General features: G+C 41.4%; 1 protein-coding gene across 3 annotated transcripts in view; it reads left to right on the forward strand.

The window, feature by feature from the left end:
• nckap5l (NCK-associated protein 5-like) overlaps positions 1-22,587 on the forward strand; it is a 54,054-nt gene that overhangs the window by 17,469 nt on the left and 13,998 nt on the right. For all 3 annotated transcript variants that reach the window (XM_058642236.1, XM_058642235.1, XM_058642237.1), the window contains exons 2-12: positions 1,540-1,628; positions 9,630-9,770; positions 11,324-11,392; positions 11,726-11,764; positions 11,856-11,975; positions 13,223-13,315; positions 13,584-16,459; positions 17,632-17,761; positions 17,965-18,037; positions 18,126-18,407; positions 19,419-19,570. In XM_058642236.1, the coding sequence (XP_058498219.1) occupies positions 9,630-9,770; positions 11,324-11,392; positions 11,726-11,764; positions 11,856-11,975; positions 13,223-13,315; positions 13,584-16,459; positions 17,632-17,761; positions 17,965-18,037; positions 18,126-18,407; positions 19,419-19,570 (3,975 nt within the window). In that variant the 5' untranslated portion in view covers positions 1,540-1,628. The remainder of the gene's footprint in view (positions 1-1,539; positions 1,629-9,629; positions 9,771-11,323; positions 11,393-11,725; positions 11,765-11,855; positions 11,976-13,222; positions 13,316-13,583; positions 16,460-17,631; positions 17,762-17,964; positions 18,038-18,125; positions 18,408-19,418; positions 19,571-22,587) is intronic.

Here is a 22,587-nt window from a genome sequence, read left to right on the forward strand (position 1 = left end):
TTTTTTTTTTGTGTCATTTGCAGTCTCTGTGATCTGGCTTTATGACATGGGTCACAGATCACAGTCTTTTACTTCCCACTATCAGGTGAACCAGGGAGGATACAAGCCAGACCAGATGATCTGCTCTAGCTCTATTAAAACCCAGATTGAGAAGGCAGATGCTCAACACCTCTAATCCCATTTCAGTTTGACAAGCCCCAACAGGATCAGGCCTTGCTCTCCTGTAGAAGAGCTTTTGGAAATGAAGAGTTAATCCTGCAGCTTGGTGCCCAAACATATCTGGATTGATGAGACAAAACGCTAATTGAGGAGGCGCTGCAGCAGACGGGGCATCTCATTTATGTCATAAAAGGAACCTTTGTAGAGAAAGGACACAATTAACAGGGAACTTGGTTAATGGGGGGAATCCCACATTAGACTGAAAACTTAAAAAAAAAAAAAAAAAAAAAAATCCTTGTGTGGCAGTCTGTGTGTAAAATTTGTGTTCCATATTATCAGATAGAGATAAAAGGGGAGTTCTTAAAAATGCTCTGTCTGCTGAATTATTCATCCAGTTTTCTTTCATTACACTTCACAATGACTCAGAGATGAAAGGAAAGACGGGAGGAGGAGATTGTGGAAGAGGGTGAGATAGTCGAGGAGTGGGGGTGGGGGGGTGGGGGGTGGCTGGTGGTCTTGGCATGGCTGGCGTCTGCCGAGTGCTGGTATCTCCCTGAGGGCATTATGGAGCATCTTCCTCTCCTTTCGGTTTTCCTGCAGCCTCTGCCCACTGCAGCTCATCACAGAGGTGACTTTGGCCTCTCCCTTTCAGATGCAGAGCTCCCGCCATCAAACTTAAAACAAAACTACTTTATTGAACGTACAAGGACAGTAAAAATAATAAAAAAGAAAACACAACAAAGGCAAAACAGAGGTCATGGAATGATCTAACCTAATGTGTTGAGATTAAAAGATACAACGTAACACATGTCATAGTTGTGGAAGATGTGATTTATTGGCTGAATAATTGCACCATTGTCTCCAGGGTTTCTCTCTTTCTGGAGGTGTAACGAGTTGGTCATCTGCTCCATAAATATAGATCGTTAACAATGTCAACAAAGACATCAGAAGTGGGGCAGTTCCTCTGGAGCCAGTGTTGGGTGATAGTATTTTGTGAAGGTTAGATGGTAGGTGTCATTTATGGATAGTTCTTTCAGATAAAGAGGCGTTAAGGTCACGCTGATATCAAAATCAAGTCCTTTTTGATAAGAGTATTGAGCATTATTTCAAAACGGCGCAATCAAAGGGGAAGACGTGAAAATATGATGGTGGTCATTCACGACTTCCCCACATTCCCTCCAACAGCGTGGCAGGGTCTCAGTTTGTTTTGACTTCTGTGTAATCTTAAGAAATAATTACCATCCCACTTATAATGACCTTTTTATTCACAGCCAGATTCTGTTATTCACAGGGACACAGATGTGACAGTGATTTTCTTAAACAGTGGGAGGTTGAAAATGCTATTCATTTGTTTGTAACTGGGTGTTTTCTCTTCCTCAGCTCCTTGGTTTTGTTGCTGGTGGGAGACAGAGGAGCGTGACAGGAGACTGACTCCTCTTTAAAGATCATAAGGAGAGTGGAAACCACAGGTGAGTTGTGTGTTCCTGTTTGTTCATCGTGTGGTAAAGATTCTGAAATGTGCCGATTCATTTCATGAGTCACTTCACCAGAGGCACAACCAATGTCCCTCTACTTTACGGGTTTGATCTTCAGATTATGAGCAGATTAAATATTTGTAATATATCTAGCTGGTATACGCCCATGAAAAATTAAACCAGCCTTTGCAGCAGTCGCTGCTGGGTAATTTATGGAAAGGACACAGTTGCGATTTATTTACAGCAGTTGACAGGTTAGTTTTCTCCCTGGTGTTGAGTTGCAGTGTATTTGTTTGCTGGTGAATGCACACCAGTGTGTCCACAGCTCACACTTTTCATGCACAGGTATCTATTAGACTCGAGAACAAAAAGCACGTCATGTTGGCCTGGCTGAGAGGCAAACATGTGATCCTTGCTGTTTTGTTTGGCGACTGGAGCTTTAAGCTGTGAACGCAGCGCCTCGCTGCACTTTGTTTACACTTGGCAACATCAGATTTAGTGGCTGTGATTTCTGAGAAGGGTGGATTTCCAAAATCAAAACGACACGCTCTGTGCTGCTGACTTTGACCCTCCACTCTTATCTGTTTGCTGTTTTTCCCCCTCTCACTGCAGCCTTGTTTACATCCTGAGTCGCCTCGCGCTTTGTTTGAAACTTTCTTTCACGGCTCAGTCCTTCTGTAGAACAAACATGCTTATTATGTCTGTCACGGTGCACATACACAGACATTACACGATGTCACTCCATATATGATTACACTGTGTCTGGATCTCAACTAAATATTGTTTTTATTATTGATTGATTTTTTTCATTTTCTGACGTAATTGATCGTTTGCGTGACAGGCAGTCGTTATTATAGACTTCCACTGTCCAAGGTGACATCTTGGACAGTGGAAAAATCATGATCAGCACAGAAAAATTTTCCTAAAATGTTCCTAAAATGAGTAAAAATGATCAAAGTACTTTTAAAGGTCCAGTGTGTAAAATTTAGTGGGGGAGGTTATGGCAAAATTTGAATATACTATCCAAAAGTATGCTTTAAAATTAAAATTGTTTTGGTTTGTGTATCCTTAGAATAAGCCTTTCATACAGCATGTGCTTTAGGCAAGGGCACCACCATGTATCTACAGGTGCCTGGACAGAAGAGCGAGTTGTGTTTTGCAGCTAAATTTTACTGTGTGTACAAAGAATAACAGCTCTGCCCACATGAACCCACTGTATAATCCAACAAAGAAGGAGGAGGACACAGCAGAGAGAGTGAGCGAGTAGAAGAGGAGTTGTGAAAGAGTGTTTACATCTTCTCTGGGACGCAAAGGCAACTGCAGTTGACACACTTGGGAAAGAAAGGAGTGTTTGGGGTCGTCATAGCACGGCTGCACGAAACTGCCGTGAGGTCTAGCGACTAGTGACGAGCAAATCAGTTGTTTTCAGTGTACTGAATCATTAGAATCAGTCAATTGAAAAGATTAGTTCAGTACTTCCTGCATGACAGGAGCACAGGACTCAGACGTCTGACACAGTCGCTAAACTGAAACGTGGCTGAACGGGCTGTGATTTGACTCACGATCGGCGGGTTTCAGCAGACTGCTCTGTGAAATATTGAGATTTTAGAAATGTCCTTGCTAAACGTTGGGGATTAACGCAGGTAGTAAAAATAGTACCAGATACCAGGTACTGTCCTGAATGGAAAAGCAAAAAAACTAGTCAAGCTGAGTCGCGCTAGAACTTAATAGTGGAAAAGCACCATTTGTTGACGTCATCAATTCTTACACAGTGGTTCTTTAATGTTTTACGCCGTAATAATTTAAATAAGATTTTCAGTTTAGGGTTTCTGCCTGTGATGAAGTATTTCTTCAGTATGGCTGCAGGCAGCGAGGCCAGTGTGTGTTTGTGAGTGCAGTGTGCAGAACAGCAGCATTAACTCTTGTTTGCATTCCCCATGAGTCCTCTCTCTGTCGGGCTCTGACAGCAGCAGCGGCTGTGAGTCTGCCAGTGGAGCTCAGTGGCTGGAGCTCCCTGGCACTGCTGCTCTGCCAGGACACACTGAGCCTCTCCTCTGCCCTGTCAATGAGCCTCTGTGTGCGCAGGCTCAGGCTAGTCACAGGCTCCTGACCCCACTGTCACGATGACAAAGCAGCCATATCTGACTCTCTGTTTATTTGCTCGACTTCTTCCCTTCCCCTGTATTTCTAGTGTAATTGATTCAGATGTTAAGGCACAGTGAGCAATAACAAGGCAATTTAAAGTGCTGTGCATTACCAACATACAGGCACCAGTTATAAACAGACAATGAGACATTGTAAAAAGGAATACACACACACACAAATAAGAGCTGCTGTGTTCAGTAGATTCAGTGATGGGGTTAGGGTTAGCTAACCCTAACCCTGGATGTTATTCATGAACATACAATGTCATGTCTTTTTAAACACCATATATTTAACAGGAAGCTGTGCTTCAACTTAAAAAAATGGACGTGAAATTGTATTGTATATGATTTTATTACAAGTACTGTATAATAAAATAAATCTCAAATAGAAAAAAAACCAAGGATAATTAAAATCCATCCATCCATCTACCGCTTTATCCTCCACATGAGGGTCAATTACTGTGAAAATTAAAGAAGAAACAGACCTGATTGTAAATAACTTGTTCCCGATATGTTTCATAAAAAAAACAGAATGCTGAGAGGAGGAAGCACATGTGAGACATTTGTTTGATCATAAAGCAGCAGCAGAAACTCCACTGATCCAGCTTTTGTCACAGACACAAAAGGCTTGTTGCATTCTGGATATTTAAAAACAACTTGAGGTTCGGAGAGATTCTTCTTCTTTTTCACTTTCTCAACGAGGCTCTGTGTTTTAAAAGAAACCACAGCATTTGCAGCAGCAGCAGAACCACGTTTTCACGTTATATTTAGAATCACTTTTGTTGTCGTTTGGTCCGCGCTGTAATTGCCATGTGAATGTTTCATGTACGCGGTGAGACGATGTGCGCATGTTTGTTGTCAGCCCTGCTGCCCCAAGCTTTTATGTGCATTAGTGAAGAAAAAAGCTAAGTATTTATAAATATTCAGTATCGTTCCTGCGCCCAAGGTCAAATGGATATCTATTTCCGTTCTTAGATGGGCTGCATTGATCAGCTGTCCATTATACGTGTAGGCTGGTCTGTATTCAGTTGGTCGCAGCTCAATAAGCAGCCCACACTTTGGATACGGCCGCTCAGGTTTGTCAGTCCGATTTCACAATCCACAGACCAATGGCGTTCAATAATCTTCCTGTAAGCGCTTTGCAAATGGCTCTCGTTACACTAGGCTGATAAAAATACTAGACACTTCCCAGTACTGGGAAATGTTTAAATCTTTGTGCGTGTATTATGTTCAAATGCAGCGCTAAGTATTGTGCTCGTGTCAGTACCAGTTTGAACAGGATGGTCTGAAATCTGAGCTGAGAGTGATGCAGTTTATTTAATAATGCCCCAGTAGTTTTCCTAGTAATTCGAGATTCATCTGATGGTTACTTTCTTCATCAATCAATAAACCGGGCTCTAATATATACAGTATATATCTATGTGCAAGTTATTTATCTATTCAATAATTCAATAATCAGTTGATTCATCAGTTATTGCAGCTGCACTCCACACGCAGGACAATAGTTTGAATGACAAATGTCTGCATTTTCTGCATTTTTGTTTTTACTTGTAGTTCCCAGTAATAAATAAGGCTACATCCACATGTCACACAACATTTTTGTTTTCATCAGCTGTGCTCTGGATACACCTGCCATCCACTCAATACCTGCGAATTTTAGAGCCCCTTAAAGGAAGATGTTTAAAATTGTTGCTGGCTCTTTTTTGTTTTGAAATCTGTCCAGGCTAAAAATCTGTGTTTTAGTCTGGACAAGCTTTGATGATCAGGTGAGACAACCAATGATGGAACCTCTGAGTCAGTGATGAGTCAATGAGACAATGCACCTGAACAGCGAGGCATCATCGTAGATTCTGGCGAGCAGCGTGCCAGGTCTGATACATACAGTTAGTAAGACTTGAGATAGTGTATCCGGTCCATATGCCTGGCAACCTTGGTATCTAGTGAGGGAACCTTGAAAAGGCTGCTAGTTTGTGTCTTATCATCAGTTAATATTGTACATTAGGTCATTAGATCTGAGGTTTTCAGGTGTTCGTTTGGATGGAGATTACTCCTGGAGGTGAAACACTCGTCTGGATTTGGATCTTGTTTTGTCTGAAAACATGTTTTTGAAGCAAAAACACAGTAGTATGGATGTACTGTAGTTTAAACTGACATTACGTTGGTCTGTTTTCTCAGCATTTTCTAACTTCCCTGTCCCGTGGCTCTCGGCCCATTCATCCTTGCTGAGAACATAAACCTTTAAAGCTGCTATAATCAGTACTTTTTTTAATACTAACAATGGATCATGTGAAAAAGGTTCACGTGGAGTGACGAACCCGCAGAGATTTATCGCCCGACTCCGCAGAGCTCTTTAGCATCTGTGAGCTCATGCTTTTTGGTTTTACAGGCTGCACCTTCACTGTGCTTCACTTTTTAGTGCAATTTCCAAGCTGCAGCTGTTCCAGCGCAAAAGGAAATAAAAAGCAAAGCTCTGGTAGACCTACTGTACACTCCTGCTCGGCACTACAAAGGCAAACAGATGCGTTACGAGACTGGCTGGTGAACATATAGTGAAGCATTCAGCAGCCACAGAGCCAGATATGTCCCTCAGGAGGCGGCGAAGACCAAAAACAGAGCGGAGAGAGAACATTTGACTTTAAACTCACCAGATGTTCAGAATCATGCCTCCTAATGAATCACTGTGTCGCTCTGTCACAGCTGGATGTGTGAAAAAAATAGCTGTGACTATATCAGTTTTAAATGTGTGATAATATGCGAGTGATGGAACTGTCCAGGGTGAATAACCCCCACCTATTGCCCTATGTCAGCTGAGATTGGCACAGCACCAGCGTGACCCTCGAAGTGGATAAAGCGGTAGAAAATGGATGAATGGATGGATGCTTGTGATGTATTTACTTGTTAGTAAATATTCAATATCCATCTGTGGATTAATATACATTTGATCCTCTTGTACGAGTCACACTATTTTAAAGGAGCATGTCACCCAGTGTAACAGTGTGGCTCATTGATGTGTTTTAAATACTTAAATATTTTAAATACCAGAATATTCTTCCTTATCCAACCCTCTCATATTTAATTCATTTACTGATACCTTTTCCCCCTCCATTACCATTTTAGGCTTTACATAAACATTCAATCATTAATGACAGTGCTTTCAAAATGTCTAACTTGTGAAGATCTGCTTCCAATTTATATCATGTGCTCATAAAGCCACTAAGTTGTTGACATCTGCTTACGGCTGCATTATACTCTTCTAACACTATAAAAAAGTTTAAATGCTGGTTAAACTAAAGTGGTAATCGGTCCCATCTAAAGTAGTTAAATGTCAACTTAACCTTGATAAAAGATGCAAAAATGGGATTTATTATTATTATTATTATTATTATTATTATATCTATTCTAAATAGAGCATGTATGTGAGCATGATGCTATGAGTGTGTCTCTATGGTTGTGAGGACAACCTGGCTGTTGGAAGGTTAAGACCTAAATGTAGGGTAATGGTTAGGATTAGGTTTATGAGAGAATAAGGGCTGGATTTAGGCATTTAGTTTTTATGGTCATGTTTAGGGTGAAGGGTCATGGGAATGAATGAATGAACAGCCAGTGTCCTCTCAACTAACGCTGCTGGAAACTGTGCCAGTTCCTGATTGGCCTCCAGCCACAAAATCAGGCTTGTCTCATCTGCTCTAATAACTCCTTAAGATATGACTGTTGAATCATACATCACAACACACCTACTCCCCCTTGTGGCCCTTTAACACACACACACACACACACGTGCACACACACACACAGACAGACACACACACTGCACATCTGGATCCATGCCCAGCAGAGCGTCCCTGCAGTGTCCCACGCTCTCTCAGTCTCGGGCAGCCTGTGAGCTCAGCGTGGAGCCACGGTTTGATCTGTGAATGTGTGGAAGTTGAAATATGGACACAAAGGCTTAACATCCTGCTCAGTGTGTATATTTGAAACAGTGTGGGATGAACGGATTAGGGTCTACTCTCTGATCCTTAATACACAGCAGCTACTGCGTTACAGAGTCAACCACAAGCTCTGCAGCAGGGCGGGCAAGATGTCTCTTCCAATACTGATACAGTCACAAACCTTTACTTGGACATTGTCTCATATACAACTTTGCTGTTAATAAGACTGATTGGTTCTGATGTACTTGCCACCTGGTTATAACCAGCCACTTCAAAAACATGTGCAGCCCTCCCACACATCCTGGTCACATGATGCTGGTGGCAACATCTCTCTTTACAGCGTGTTATTTGTACTTGATGGAGCATTTAGAGATTATATAACATTTTATTGACCTCTTTTTCAGATATCTGATCCAGTATCAGGTTGATATTGATTTTGTGTATCGTAGTGGCTCGTCTATACTCTGTAGTGCGATTGTTTGTGTTGAAACCAGATCTTGCTGCTGCTGTTCAGTGGGGCTTGGCTCAGATAGAACATACTGTAGTGTAGTGATAATAATAATAATGATGTGAGAACAGTTTCTGTTGTGAAGCAGACCTCACTTTATTTTTATCTTTGCTGTTTTGAGGACTGAGTATTGACCGCAGTAGAGATGTGGACACTTCTGACAGCAATAACTGAAAAGTTCACTCTGTTGACAGGAGGTTTTTATTATTCATTTTGTCAACATTCACTGCTCCTTTCATCTAGAAATGAAAATTTAAATAAATCTTGTGTCAAATTAAACTTTTAAAAATGTCACTTCACGCCAGGTTTGTGTACCCACTGTAGGGTGTGCACACCAGAAATCACGCATATGTGTGTGTGTCATGTGCGAGGGTTCCAAAAGCTGTCGCAGTGCATGATCTTGTTCCTCTAAATATTTGCAAATTCTCTGAGCTAAGACCGGTTGAGCAGATTTAGCTCTGTAAGCAGCAACCAGATCACAGAGATGTTTCTGGATTCTTTGGGAGGAGCTCAATTTTGTAATCGATTAATAATACATTCATAGAATAATCGTTGCAAAAAAATGTCTGAAAAAAACCAAAACTGGTGTACTTACCACAAAGCAGGTGTTTATCCATTTGTTGATTTCCTTGTTATTGACTATAATTGCTCCTGAGGCTTTTTAAGGCTATAAACAAGATTTTAAATTCTGGATAAAACATCCATCAGACTCATTAATAGTTGATGTATATTACTTCTTAAAAACTCTTAATTTGATATTATAACACTTAATGCACTGTGTGTACTCCTTGTGTGTCCTTGTGTACGACACGCACTAATGCTTTTACACAAATGAAGTTCCTAACAGCTCAACTTATTTGAATTGCATTATCACACAGTGCTGTGGTTGTAATAAGCACAACTTTGTAACCTCTCAGACTGTGTGTACAGAAGGTTTGGTCCTGTGAAGCAGCAGAGAAGGTTTTTTTTAAATCCCTCACTGAATCCTCGGTGTAATGCTCTCGTCGTTATGTGGGCGTCAGAGAATTTGCTGCAGGTCTTTTTGTTCTTGTAATGAAGACTCTTTTTTTAGGATGCATGTTTGGGCTCACTGTCATGAGACAGAATGAATTAGGGAAATGATTGGACACTTCCTCTGTGGTGCTTCATGATGACTAAGAATGTAAACGCTCAAAACCTTTTCACATCTGCATGAGCATCGATCGGAGGAACTATTTGGTTTATAGTAAATCCAAGGTTTTTTTTGTAGGATACCCATATTCATGTAAATTGTGATGTTTTCTAGATTTATAAATTTTTTTCTTGTCGTTTTTTACTGATGAAAAGATAAAAAGATGAAGATGAAAGGGTAACATCGACAACTTTAACCCCCTCTACCTTGTGTTGATAAACACTTTCACCTCCTCTGTTGCAGATGAGAACAATGTCTGATGAGACAGAACAGAGAATGTGTGATGAGGACTTTGGCACGGACGAGGAGGGTGAGGAAGCAGACGTGGAGTCCTACCTGGAGGACAACAGCAGCGAGCTCATGGATCGGCTGAGAGAGCTCGAGGTGAGAAAACCACAGAAAACACAGTTGGATTAAAATTGCTAAGCGCAGCTAATGGAGGATGACTTTTCTGAGACACTTAATCCAAAATTGACAAAAATCCCACAGATTATTAGTGTTGTAAGTAGCCTGTTTTGCATTTCCTATGTTAAATTCATCCCTCCATTCCAAACAGACTTTTGGAATGGAGACTTTTTGTTGATGTTGATGTTATTATTCTGCCACTGTTTGGTCTTCACTGACACCACAGGGCTCTCTAACCTGTTTGTTGTTGTCTCACTTTACACACACACACTGTTTTCTTGACACACGTATCACTTCCTGTATGCGGCGTTGTGATGTCGCCGGGCAACACAATATCTGAACACCACTATACTGAGAAACACAGAGTCGCATGGAGCTGATAGACTGAATCAGTATCGTGTGAACTCATTTGGCAATGACAGTAAATCTAACCAATGTGTTTATATTTATCCCTTTAACACAGAGTGTTTGTTTGCATCACTGTAATTACGCAACGGTTTGCAACTGTTGGAAAAATTCCAACAGTTTCTGAAAGCTTAGAAGTTGCAACTCAAAGTCAACATGTGGTTATTACGGTAATTTCACTTGCGCTGTTGCAGGAAGCCGCCGAATCAGCGTATTTGTCACCTGAGAGGAGAGAGTTGGAAAGACGCCTGTACATGGTTTCCATTTTGTGACGACTTAAACAAATGTTATTTTAAACATGTTTTATACTGTTCATGAAAAAATCTGGTCTTCATGTACAACTAGTGTTTTTTTTAAATAAAACGTTAGATTTTTCTTCATTTGAAATTGTTAATACTATTTACTAATACACTATTTTAACGTGCAGTAAATTGTAAATAACTGCCAGTTATTCTGGAAAAATGGGCAAAAGCACTTACTCACAGGACATTTTCTGGCCCTTTTATGGGAACAATAAGCAAAAAAGGCCAGACAGACATTTTGAGGCTTAGGTGTTAAAGGGTTAATGGTTGTGCATTGCATATATAAAATGTTATGACCAATAAACCATACGCGTAAGATCTAATCTAAATAACAGAAGTTAACCTATGTGATTTCCCTCATTTACACATAACCCCGAAGTAAGTAACCAGTAAGTAAATTGTCAATAGAAACAGAGCAGGTTTAATGTGATCTAAAAAAAAAAAGAATGACATTGAAGATGAAGCCTCTTTATCATCTTATCATTCATTGTAAAATCATTTTACGTGCTACACATTTTATTTACTTAACCTTAATGTGTGTACAGCATGGGCCAGTGTCACAGACAATAGACATACACAAAATAATCTTGAAAATACTGTATAAGACACAACAATGATAGACTATGCTCATGATAAAACTTGTTGAGAAGCATCCCATCGTTATGTTTCACCACTGCAGATGTGTTTTGGATTTATTTTGTCCTTGAGGGCTGGATACAGAAAGTAAAGTCAACACAACGTGACGCAGCATTGTATGACGCACACAGTTGTTGTTTGAGTATTTCTTATAACTATATTTATGTTTTTTTTGCATTTTCATTACAGGCTGAGAATTCTGCTCTGATTTTGGCAAATGAGAGTCAGAGGGAGGCTTATGAGCGATGCCTGGATGAGGTGAGCACCGCGTTTTACAGTGTGAATGAATGTTAAGTAATTAGCACTGCCACATTATTATTTATTCATTGGCCAGTTATTACAAGTACACATTTATGTTCTCAGAAACTTGATCAATGTTGCTAATTTACTAAAACTTAAATTTTTTTTCCCTTCCAAAACTTTTTGATTACTTGTTGTATATTATTTACATTTATATTTTATCAAATGGAGGAAAATCGTGCCCTGATTTCTAAAAATCAGCCGTAGAAAAATCCATCTACCTGGGTCGACCTGTAACTGCAAATTCTAAATCACTGTCCATGTGTCAAAGATGCTCTCTTATGTTTTCAGGTGGCCAACCACGTGGTCCAAGCTCTGCTTAATCAAAAGGTAACATGGCTACAGATGCATTTCTTTCTTGTGACATCCTAGACTGAGATCTGAGGTCATTTATCTCACCGGTTCATCTGTTACTGAGCAGGATCTGAGAGAGGAGTGCATCAAGCTGAAGATGCTGGTGTTTGACCTGGAGAGACAGAACCGAGCACTTTGTGAGCTTTTCCAACAAAAACTGCCCAACCACCCTGCTGCTCACTATCAGGTAAACACACCTCTGTCCTCTGCCTGATTCAGGAAGGATTCAGTTTCATAGATGCTTTTCGCTGCCATGAAAACCAGAAGTATAAAGACAGTGACGCTGTAAGAGATTGATGAAAGTGAAACATGGCATCATACATGTAAGGATTTGCCTTAAGCCAAGTTCACATTACACAGCTGTCAGAGATGGATTAGCACTGTGCATCACACACTACACAATGTGCCGTCATGTGATCTGGAGTCACTGCTGTGAGATCATACTACACGAGTGACCGCAAAAGAGGGTCACACCGTCAACCGGTGCTTCCCAAACCTTCAACATTGAGACCCACTTTTTAAAGACGACAAATGATCACAATTGAATTCTAAATATGAATTATTTACTGCACAACCTACAGTAATATTATTTGGAATAGGTCAACTGGCCATTTCCAAGCAATATGTTTGATCAATTAATCACAGCTTCATTTTCTGCAAATGTTCTTTAATAATATTAAAAATGGATTCACATTTATTTGTGGACCCAAAAGTCATTTGTGGGGTCGCGACCCAGTCTCTGACATGAGTATACTACATAATCTTGTGTGTCTTGTTGCAAAGATTTGTGTGAGAACTGACGGGGGGATGATGCGTGAAACCAGGTTTAATCCAGGCTCCATTTTCTTATCTCAAGATTGATCTTTTATTGTTTTATTGAGCTTTTATTAACAGTGCAGTGCAGCCTGTGATTTTAACCATGTTTTTTTGATGCGGTGCATCTCTTTTTCCTACTGTTGAATTTTTCGGGTTTCAGCTGTATCTCCCTGTCCTGTCTGGGGTGTGTTGAGGTCCACCACATTTAAAATGGCTTTAAAACGTATTGTGGAGGTATTGGCAAATTGTTGCAGGCTATGTCTTTAAATGTTTTACACAGCTGAGGCTTGCAAAACCCATCTGCAAGCAGATTATCACTCTGAAATTTGTGTTGCGTGAACAAGGCTTTACATTCTCTGCAGTGCAGTCCTTTCCACCGCTGTGAGTGTGTATCAGTGCACAGCTTGGATTTTTATGAGCTGATGGCGCTGCTAATTTCTTCAGCCTCACTCTTTCAAACACTGCTGAGCCAGTAATGGGCCTCAGGCTTTTCACCTCTGCTGTATATTGTTGCAGCATATGCTGCTGTGACAATATAGCTCCTGGTTGTCTGTGTATACAATAGCCTTGTAGTGTATACAGTGTCATGGTAATTTCCCAATGAATCTCTTGTTACAGGTCCACGCAGGACCCCTCCCAGACTACAATGCACAGCTGCACAATGACTCTGCCAAGCAGGTGGAGCCTGCACAGACTGAAGCACAAGCCAAGGTGATTATTACACGGCAAAGAAGCAAAGATTTAGCAAACATTACGTATATGAACCTCTAGGATTATGTGGTGGGCGAGACATCACAATATGCTTTGACATTTACGCTGTTCTCCACTATTGTGTTGTAAAAAAAGACCTTGTTGGTAATCTCTCCTGCACTCACTTCCTGTACGTATGCACTTGATGAACTAAATTGTTCGGGTTTCACTAAAGCGTCAGCAGGGAATTGTTTGTTGATAAAGATCTTTTTTTTTTGTCTGTCCACAGGGAAATGGCTACCGCACACAACATGCTTCCCCGGGCCCTCGTGGCCCCGCCGCCTCCATGGAGGCGCTGTCCCCCTTCTTCAAGAAGAAAGCACACATCCTGGAGGTCCTGCGCAAGATGGAGGAGACGGACCCTCTTAAGTTCCACCCGTCCACCACGAGCCTGTCTTTCTGCGACTACAGCCAGGTGCTCATGTCCACGGAGGCCGTTCTGGCCACTGCAGACCCTCTTCCATTACAGTGCAAATCCCACCACACACACTGCCGCTGCTCCTGCTCTGACGCCGACACGCACCACCATGTCAACGGCGACGGCGCGGTGAAGTGTGAGGGAGGGAGCACCTGCTGTTTGCACTGCAAGAAGAGTCTGGACAGTCCCCCAAAGCCATGCAACCACGTCTGTAGCCCTTCAAAAGCCACTCAGAGCCATGTGGTTCCTGCAGCTGCTATGAGTGAATGTCACAGTAAGTCTGTCCCCTTGTCTAAACAATGCACCAAGAATGAAGCCCACCAGCAACCAGCAGGCGCCACTGCCCACTCGTCAGTCACAGAAGCAGCTGATCACAGTCTGGAGGTGATGGGAGTGGAGCAGGAACAGGACAATTCCACAGAGAGTTGTCTCAAGGCCACTTCCTCTGAAGAGCTCACTGGTTTCTGTCCCACGACCCACCTGCCCAGCTCTGTGAAAGAAATCTCCCTCCTTGACATGGAAACGAGTGATAGCGTCCACAATGCCTTGGTGCTCTCCGCTGTCAACGACGGTTCAAATGACTCCTCATCCATCCCAGAGAAAGACAGCACAGAGCAGGAGGCCTCCTCTGTGAGAGCCGGTGCCTCTGTCAGCCCCAGCCCCTCCTGCCTCAGTGACGTCAAAGCCGCAGCCATCAACTCCCCGTCCAAACTGCTCAAGTTTTTAAAGATTCCCTCAATTGGGGAGAAGTCTCAGCCTTCGACCTCTCCTGTGCGCCTGAGCCCCCAGCTCACCCGCAGCTCCAGGATCCCATGTCGCACCAACAACTACGAGGTCTACCACTCTCCTGTTCCCACAAGAAGAGCCACCACCACAGAGCGGTGCAGGCAGCCCCCTCCACCACCTGCCAGGTCTGAGTCCTACCCCGCCACGCACTCCGCACCAACCTCCCCTCCACAGCCTGAAGACATCTGCTCCCCGCCCGCTAAGGAAATAAGCTACAGCAGTCTCTCTGCACCTAAAGTCAGTGCTGACTCAAAGATGGCTGCTTCCTCCTCCACATCCTCTTCCTCGCCCAAAGTATCCCAGAGGGTTCCTCATTATGAAAATGTCTGTGAAATGTCTACTAACTCTGGACAAGAGGAGCCCACCCAGGGCCTGGAGAAAAGAACTACTCTTCCATCTCAAACAAAAGCGAGCAGTGGTGAGCGGAAGCTTGTTAAGTCACTTCCAGAAAGTGCCCTGAATCCTCCTCCTCAACGAAAGCAGTCGTCCTCCTCTACATCAGAGTCCACATCAGATGATGAAGAAGATTCAGACAGTCCAGTGTGGGTTAACCATCACAGCCTGCCCAACTCATCCGCTCTCAGTAAAGCTCAGGGCAGAAACACAGAGAAACAGGAGACTGGCGTAAGGCAGGGCACCGTGCAGAGCTCTGGGGTCGCTCAGCCTCCACCGCCGCCTCCTGCCAGAAGGAGCGACTCCTCTTCTATCCCCAAGAGACCTGTGAGTAGTGCAGCGAGATCCCAGACTGACTCCAGTCACCACGCTTTCAAAGACAGGCTGGCTGCATTGGGTAAACTGAGGAGCTCTGAGGATTTACAGGTCGGTCTCAGGCTGGTCGACACTGCAAATGATGGCACTTTTGTGGAAGAAAGGAGCAAGACAGTGGAGAGGCCCATGGAGCTCCCGAAAGAGGAGCAGAGACACTCAAAACACACAGACTCTCTAGACGGTAAACCTAAAATTGTCAGTGGTGGTTTGAAATATCCTGGGTCAACTCAGCTGTATGAGCAGGCGATAAAATCTCAGCCTCCTGCTGCAGTGGTGAAACAAGAACTGTGTGTGATGAAGCCTGAAGGCTCCAAGAGTAAAATAGGTCTGCCGTCCCCCAACACGGATGCTCCACAGGTGCTACGCAACAACATCAAGTGTCCTGGCTCCTTGAATCTGGCCTATAATGTTAAACCTGGTTCTCACAGTCACAGCAGCCCTAACAAAATCCCTCCAAAGTCTCCGTCTAAACCTTGCCAAGGCCCGTCTGTCCACAGAGGGGGGAAGCCCACAGAGGCCCCGCGTTACTCATCAAAATCAGAAGAGAGAACCAAGATCAGTGGGAAAGGGAAAAAGAATCCCATGTATGGAGACAGCCTTCCGCCTCCTCCTCCGAGACCTCCAACATCGGAGGGGGAGAAGCCCCTGCAGCCAGTGCCCAGCCCACAATCTGCCATCGAGCAGAAGGTGATGAAAGGAATTGAGGAGAACATGCTGAAGCTCCAGGAGCAGGACAGAGGAGGGCAGGCCAGCGAGGTCAAGCAGAAATCCTCCAATGGCATCGCAAGCTGGTTCGGCCTGAAGAAGAGTAAGCTGCCCGCACTGAGCCGGAAGACGGACGCGACCAAATCAAAGGACGAGAAGAAGGAGTGGAAGATAAACATCCCCTCAGTGGGGAGGGACTCTGTGAAAATGGCCACAAGGTGTAAAGAAGGCGTGGAGGGTCTGAACATCTCAACCCTGATGGAGAAGGCAGAGGGTCTGAGGAGGGCTCTGGAGGAGGAGAGGGCCTATGTGGAGCGGTCAGGTCGCGGTCACTCCTGTGAGGTTGTGATGGACCAAGCACAGGGACAGCTGGCTGTCATGTACAGGGGAGCACGCTCCGACAACTTCATGCAACAGCTGCTAAACAGGTGAGTGAGTGGATTCTAAAACTGACACAATAATAACATGGAGCTTTAAAGGAGTAGTTTGGGAAATACTTACTTACTTTAAGTTAAATGAAACAGCAATTTTATTAATGGATAGCCTTTGAGATCTTGTTTTGTACGGTGTCCAACACAAAGCAGTGAATACACACCTCGACGAATCATATAGTAAGTAAGTGACATAATCACATGATGGTGACGTAATAAATGACCGGACTAAGGGACGCTTTGATGGCTTCTTTATATTTAACGTTTTTAGTCACATTGTGTTTCCTTATTCCTGAGGAAGAAAAAAGATTGTTTGTCACTTTGCTTCCACGTCAAAACATTTAGGTTCCATTAGAACCTTTCAACTGCTGTTATAGCAACCCCTGACTGATATACTGTCAGTGGTACTTTGTTAGAGATATGATATATAATGTGGACGGAGCAATACTTGGAGTTTATTTTGTCCTGGGCTAGACTCATCGCACAACCTTGACAAACAACACACTGATTTGAAATACTTGAGTCACCCACTCGTATATCTACAGATCATTCTGGGATACTCATATCGCCAGCGACAGCTTTTGACACACAATTGTCACTGTTGTTGTTAAGTCTACGAAAAAAGGCCTTGTAATTCCTTTTTTGTGCCAAAAAATATGTTGATTATTAATATTATTCATTCATATTTTATTGTTGTTGATACTTTTTTCCTATTATTTTCTTATTTATTTTCTTATTTTCCATAATCCGAAACACCTTTTCTTGTTATGTGACTGGCAACCAGTTGTGACGTCACCCATAATCTGAACTCCCATTTTGAAGCCTCTAGAATCGCAATGATTTACGTTGGAAATTGGTTCAGTAGTTTAGTAATTCTGAAAACAGCTGAAACAGCTGAAACAAAGGGCTGTACATCAGAGATCAATAAGATATAGAAACATAAGACCTTAAAAAGCAGTTAGACAGAAAGTAAAACAATAAATTAAATGTAAAAACAACACAAATAAAAACAAGTTGTACAATAAAAATAATAAAAATGGGTAAAATCAACGCTCGTAGAGTAAAATTGGGTTTTAAGATATTAAAAAAAAAAAATACTCGGTATGTTTTGCATGGATTATGTGTTGAATTACTGTATGTTTGGTGTGTTTTTGTTTTTATGATGGCAGAGTGGACGGTAAGGAGATGATCAGTGTTCCCCAGCACCGGCTTTCATTTGACTGTAAGACCTCCAAACCAGTGTTTACTCAGCAGAGCGACGTCATCAGTCACACCACCAGTCGTGACGACATGGAGAAGGTATGTGTTCGCAGAAAAACACTGCTCTCTTTAATGTGATGCATCAGACTCGCAGGTTCTCAGTGTTTCGCCATTAAAACGCATTCTACGTCGTACAAACTTCAGGTATAAACTCGGCACGTGGTTCGTTAGACTGTTTCCTTTAGTTTATACTAACTGAGAGTTGATTTTCATTGAAGTTACTCTGTTGTTCTCTCATGCAGGGATCAGACAGAATTGGAAAAATCACATCAGATGAAAACCTTGCAGATCCAGTTCACGCTCAACACTTTGCAGGTAAGAAGAGGGTGAAGTAAGTGATTTACTGTATGAGGATTCTGTCATGTGGAGTGCTTTATCTCTTTCTCGTTTCTCTCCACCGCAGGTTCTGGTGCTTCCACATACACACTGGACAGTGGTATCGGCACGTTCCCTCTGCCCGACTGCAGCGGCAGCGCAACAGGACGGGGCCTATCGAAGATGAGAGCCGGCTCTGAGCACCACTCCTCAGGCTCGCCGGGGAGAGCAGGGAGACGGGCACGCACCCTGGACAGAGAGCTGACGACGCAGGAAGAGTGTTACGCTCAGCACAAACAACTGATTCCCACTATACAGTACGGCGGCTCCATACTGGAGGGAAGGAACTCAGCCAGCGTCATCCGCGAAGGTGCAAAATATAACATTTCATTTAAAATACAGAGAACTACCTTTTTTGTGTATATTTGTGATTCATGGATCACAATGACTCGTCACTGTTTGCTGCACATTCTTTGCTCTCCCTGTAAAGTGCAAATACACACAACATCCATTCCCATGATCCCACTCTGAATCCTCCCAACCTATTATTCTATTATTATTCTTTAGCAAACAATATGAACTGTAAATGAACAGAACAGTGTAGTAAAGTGCTGATGTCTTGTCGCACGTCTGTGTGTGTATTTGTCAGATGTCTGTTTTGGTCATCTGTCTTTGAGTACCACAGAAAATGCCCGACCCATATATATATAAATACATTACAAATCCATTTAAATCAGGTTGTTTATCATGTTCATGAGAGAAGTCCATGTGAAAATTCTCCCATCATATTTATGACGTGTTACCTGTTCCATTTTCTGAAAGCTCAGAGTTCTGGATGTCTGCAAACAATGTGTATGTCATGAGTACAAGTTCCACTTGAACACAGCAGAAGACAGCATGTAGTGGCAGAAAGCAGTTGGAAGTATCAGGTGAAGACGGCGTTTTTGATCTACTTCCCAAAAAAAAAAAAGCTTGTTGTTGTATGCCTAAAAAGGCTTCCGACAAGGAGAGAGATAACAGTGAGGTTAATAATGGTCTGAAAATGGCTCTGAAATGACTCAGAGCAAGAGTCACATCTGTTTTTAATGGTAACAGGCTAGAAAGGGGCTGATAGGTTACTGGCATAAGCTGGCACAATGGCTTTTGTTTAGGTCTGAGGTGTGTTCAGCTGTGACGACGAGTGTTGCATATTGGACCTTTAAAGATTTTGCTGCAGGTCTTGGAAAGTTTTTAAAAGCTTAGCGTTCACTCTGCTCTAAAAGGAATTCAATAATAGAGGAGAGAGGACTTAAAAAGACCAAAAATGGAACAAAGTGATGGAGCTACTGACTTACACGGTCATCCATGAAGCAATAACTTATGTTGATCTCTTCATGTACAGACAAAGAAGCTCATGGAGCAAACATGTTCTCTCCTCGCACAAAGACTTGGACCTTCCCCAACCTCAAGACTCCAGCAGGACCTGCAGAGGTTTACCTGGCAGTGGAGGAGGAAGAAGAGGAGACGGTGTCCTTTGGATCACCGTTCAGAGGGGTAGGGATGGTTGTTTGGTCCTCTTTCAGTGATTAAAGACGTTTGTTGTGTTCCTTAGATGCTCAAGATAAACCTAAAGGGATAGTTCTGGTTTTGTGCAGTGTATGACGAGTTATCACCAGCACTTAAAAAATTTCAGTCTCACCATTAACGACCATCAGTTCTGCTTAATTACCTCTTTGCTGAACTGTGACTGCTCATCACTATTTACATAATCCATTCGTTGTGGTTTATTTTGAGTTGTGGAGGAAAAAGATATCATCCACCTTCTATGGCTTCAAAATCTCCTGTGTGATGCGTTTGCTGTCCTGTCGTAAATAACAAACCCTGGATGGAGACAGAAATAGTAGTTCAATCACTCATTAGTTTGTACTTATTAGCAGCTATTATTACACATGTACATCTGTTTAGTAAAGTTTTAAATATAAAAATGTTTTCAATCAATTCATTTTACCCTATTTTACTTTATGTTTCACTATAAGAACTTGAAATTAACATGTCAGTTGACCTGAGCCCAATAATCATCTCTGGATTGTTGTCTTGTTGTGTACTGAAGGACTTGGCTCAGGTATCCGTGCTCTATTGAGGACACAGGAGCTGCTGGTCTACTGCTGCCTCCTTTGGTGAGCTTGTGTCATTTTGAAAATCCAAATGAAAGATTTCAAAATAACACATTAAAATGTAATAATGGAGGCAGCAGTGGATCAACAACTACTTGTAAAATCAGTGATTTTCTCGATTGACTTTAATGCAGGGAGAGAGCTGTTCACAGAGTGACACAAAGATCATTTTCCAGTTGTAGAAGGCTGACTTATAGCAGGATAAAGTGAACATGTTCTGAACATGTTATAGAATTAAGCTGGTGTGGATTTTACCAGGTGAGCCTTTTGTCAAGTGGCTAATGTCTGTTTTTGCCCTTGTGTTCCTGCTGACAGCCATCTTTTCAGTGAGAGAAAGGCTGTGTTCCAGACTGTTTCCCAGTCAGAGATTGAAGTGGCATCTCTCTTGAAAAAAAAACCCTAAGATATCCCTTTGAGACCATAAAGATTCTTTTATTTTTTTCAGCAAAGAGCATGTATGCAACTATGACTTTTTTGTCTCATTTTGGACAACAAACTATACTATGACATTTTTGTCTCATTTTGGACGACATACTAAACTATGACTTCTTTGTCACATTTTGGACGACATACTGAACTATGACTTTTTTGACTGATCTTGGACAACATACTATACTATGACATTTCTGACTGATTTTGGACGACTTACTATATACTATGACTTTTTTGTCACATTTTGGACAACATACTATACTATGACTTTTTTGACTGATTTTGGACGACATACTATACTATGACTTTTTTGACTGATTTTGGACGACATACTATACTGTGACTTTTTTGTCACATTTTGGATGACATACTATACTATGACTTTTTTGTCACATTTTGGACAACATACTATACTATGACTTTTTTGACTGATTTTGGACGACATACTATATACTATGACTTTTTTGTCACATTTTGGACAACATACTATACTATGACTTTTTTGACTGATTTTGGACGACATACTATACTATGACTTTTTTGACTGATTTTGGACGACATACTAAACTATGACTTTTTTGACTGATTTTGGACAACATACTAAACTATGACTTTTTTGACTGATTTTGGACAACATACTAAACTATGACTTTTTTGACTGATTTTGGACGACATACTATACTATGACTTTTTTGACTGATTTTGGACGACATACTATACTATGACTTTTTTGACTGATCTTGGACAACATACTATACTATGACTTTTTTGACTGATTTTGGACGACATACTATACTATGACTTTTTTGTCACATTTTGGACGACATACTATACTATGACTTTTTGTCACATTTTGGACAACATACTATACTATGACTTTTTTGACTGATTTTGGACGACATACTAAACTATGACTTTTTTGACGGATTTTGGACGACTTACTATACTATGACATTTTTCTCTGATTTTGGACGACATACTGAACTATGACTTTTTTGACTGATCTTGGACAACATACTATACTATGACATTTTTGACTGATTTTGGACGACTTACTAAACTATGACATTTTTGTCTAATTTTGGACGACATACTATACTATGACTTTTTTGACTAATTTAGGATGTCATACTATACTATGACTTTTTTGACTGGTTTCAGACGACATACTAAACTATGACTTTTTTGACTGATTTTGGACGACATACTATACTATGACTTTTTTGTCACATTTTGGACAACATACTATACTATGACTTTTTTGTCACATTTTGGACAACATACTATACTATGACTTTTTGACTGATTTTGGACGACATACTATACTATGACTTTTTTGACTGACTTTGGACAACATACTATATACTATGACATTTTTGACTGATTTTGGACAACAAACTATACTTTGACATTTTTGTCTCATTTTGGACGACATACTAAACTATGACTTTTTTGTCTCATTTTGGACAACATACTATACTATGACTTTTTTGACTGATTTTGGAAGACATACTATACTAAGACTTTTTTGTCTCTTTTTCTAGACAACATACTATACTATGACTTTTTTGACTGATTTTAGACGACATACTATAGTATGACTTTTTTGTAAAATTTTGGACGACATACTATACTATGACATTTTTGTCTCATTTTGGACGACATACTAAAGTATGACTTTTTTGTCTCATTTTGGACAACATACTATACGATGACATTTTTGACTGGTTTTGGACGACATACTAAACTATGACTTTTTTGACTGATTTTGGACAACATACTATACTATGACTTTTTTGACTGATTTTGGACAACATACTATACTATGACTTTTTTGACTGATTTTAGATGATTTACTATACTATGCCTTTTTTGACTGGTTTTGGACGACATACTTTACTTTTTTGACTGATTTTGGACGACATACTTTACTATGACTTTTTTGACTGATTTTGGACGACATAC

This window comes from Solea solea, chromosome 11, assembly GCF_958295425.1.
Source record: "Solea solea chromosome 11, fSolSol10.1, whole genome shotgun sequence".
Lineage (NCBI taxonomy): Eukaryota > Metazoa > Chordata > Actinopteri > Pleuronectiformes > Soleidae > Solea > Solea solea.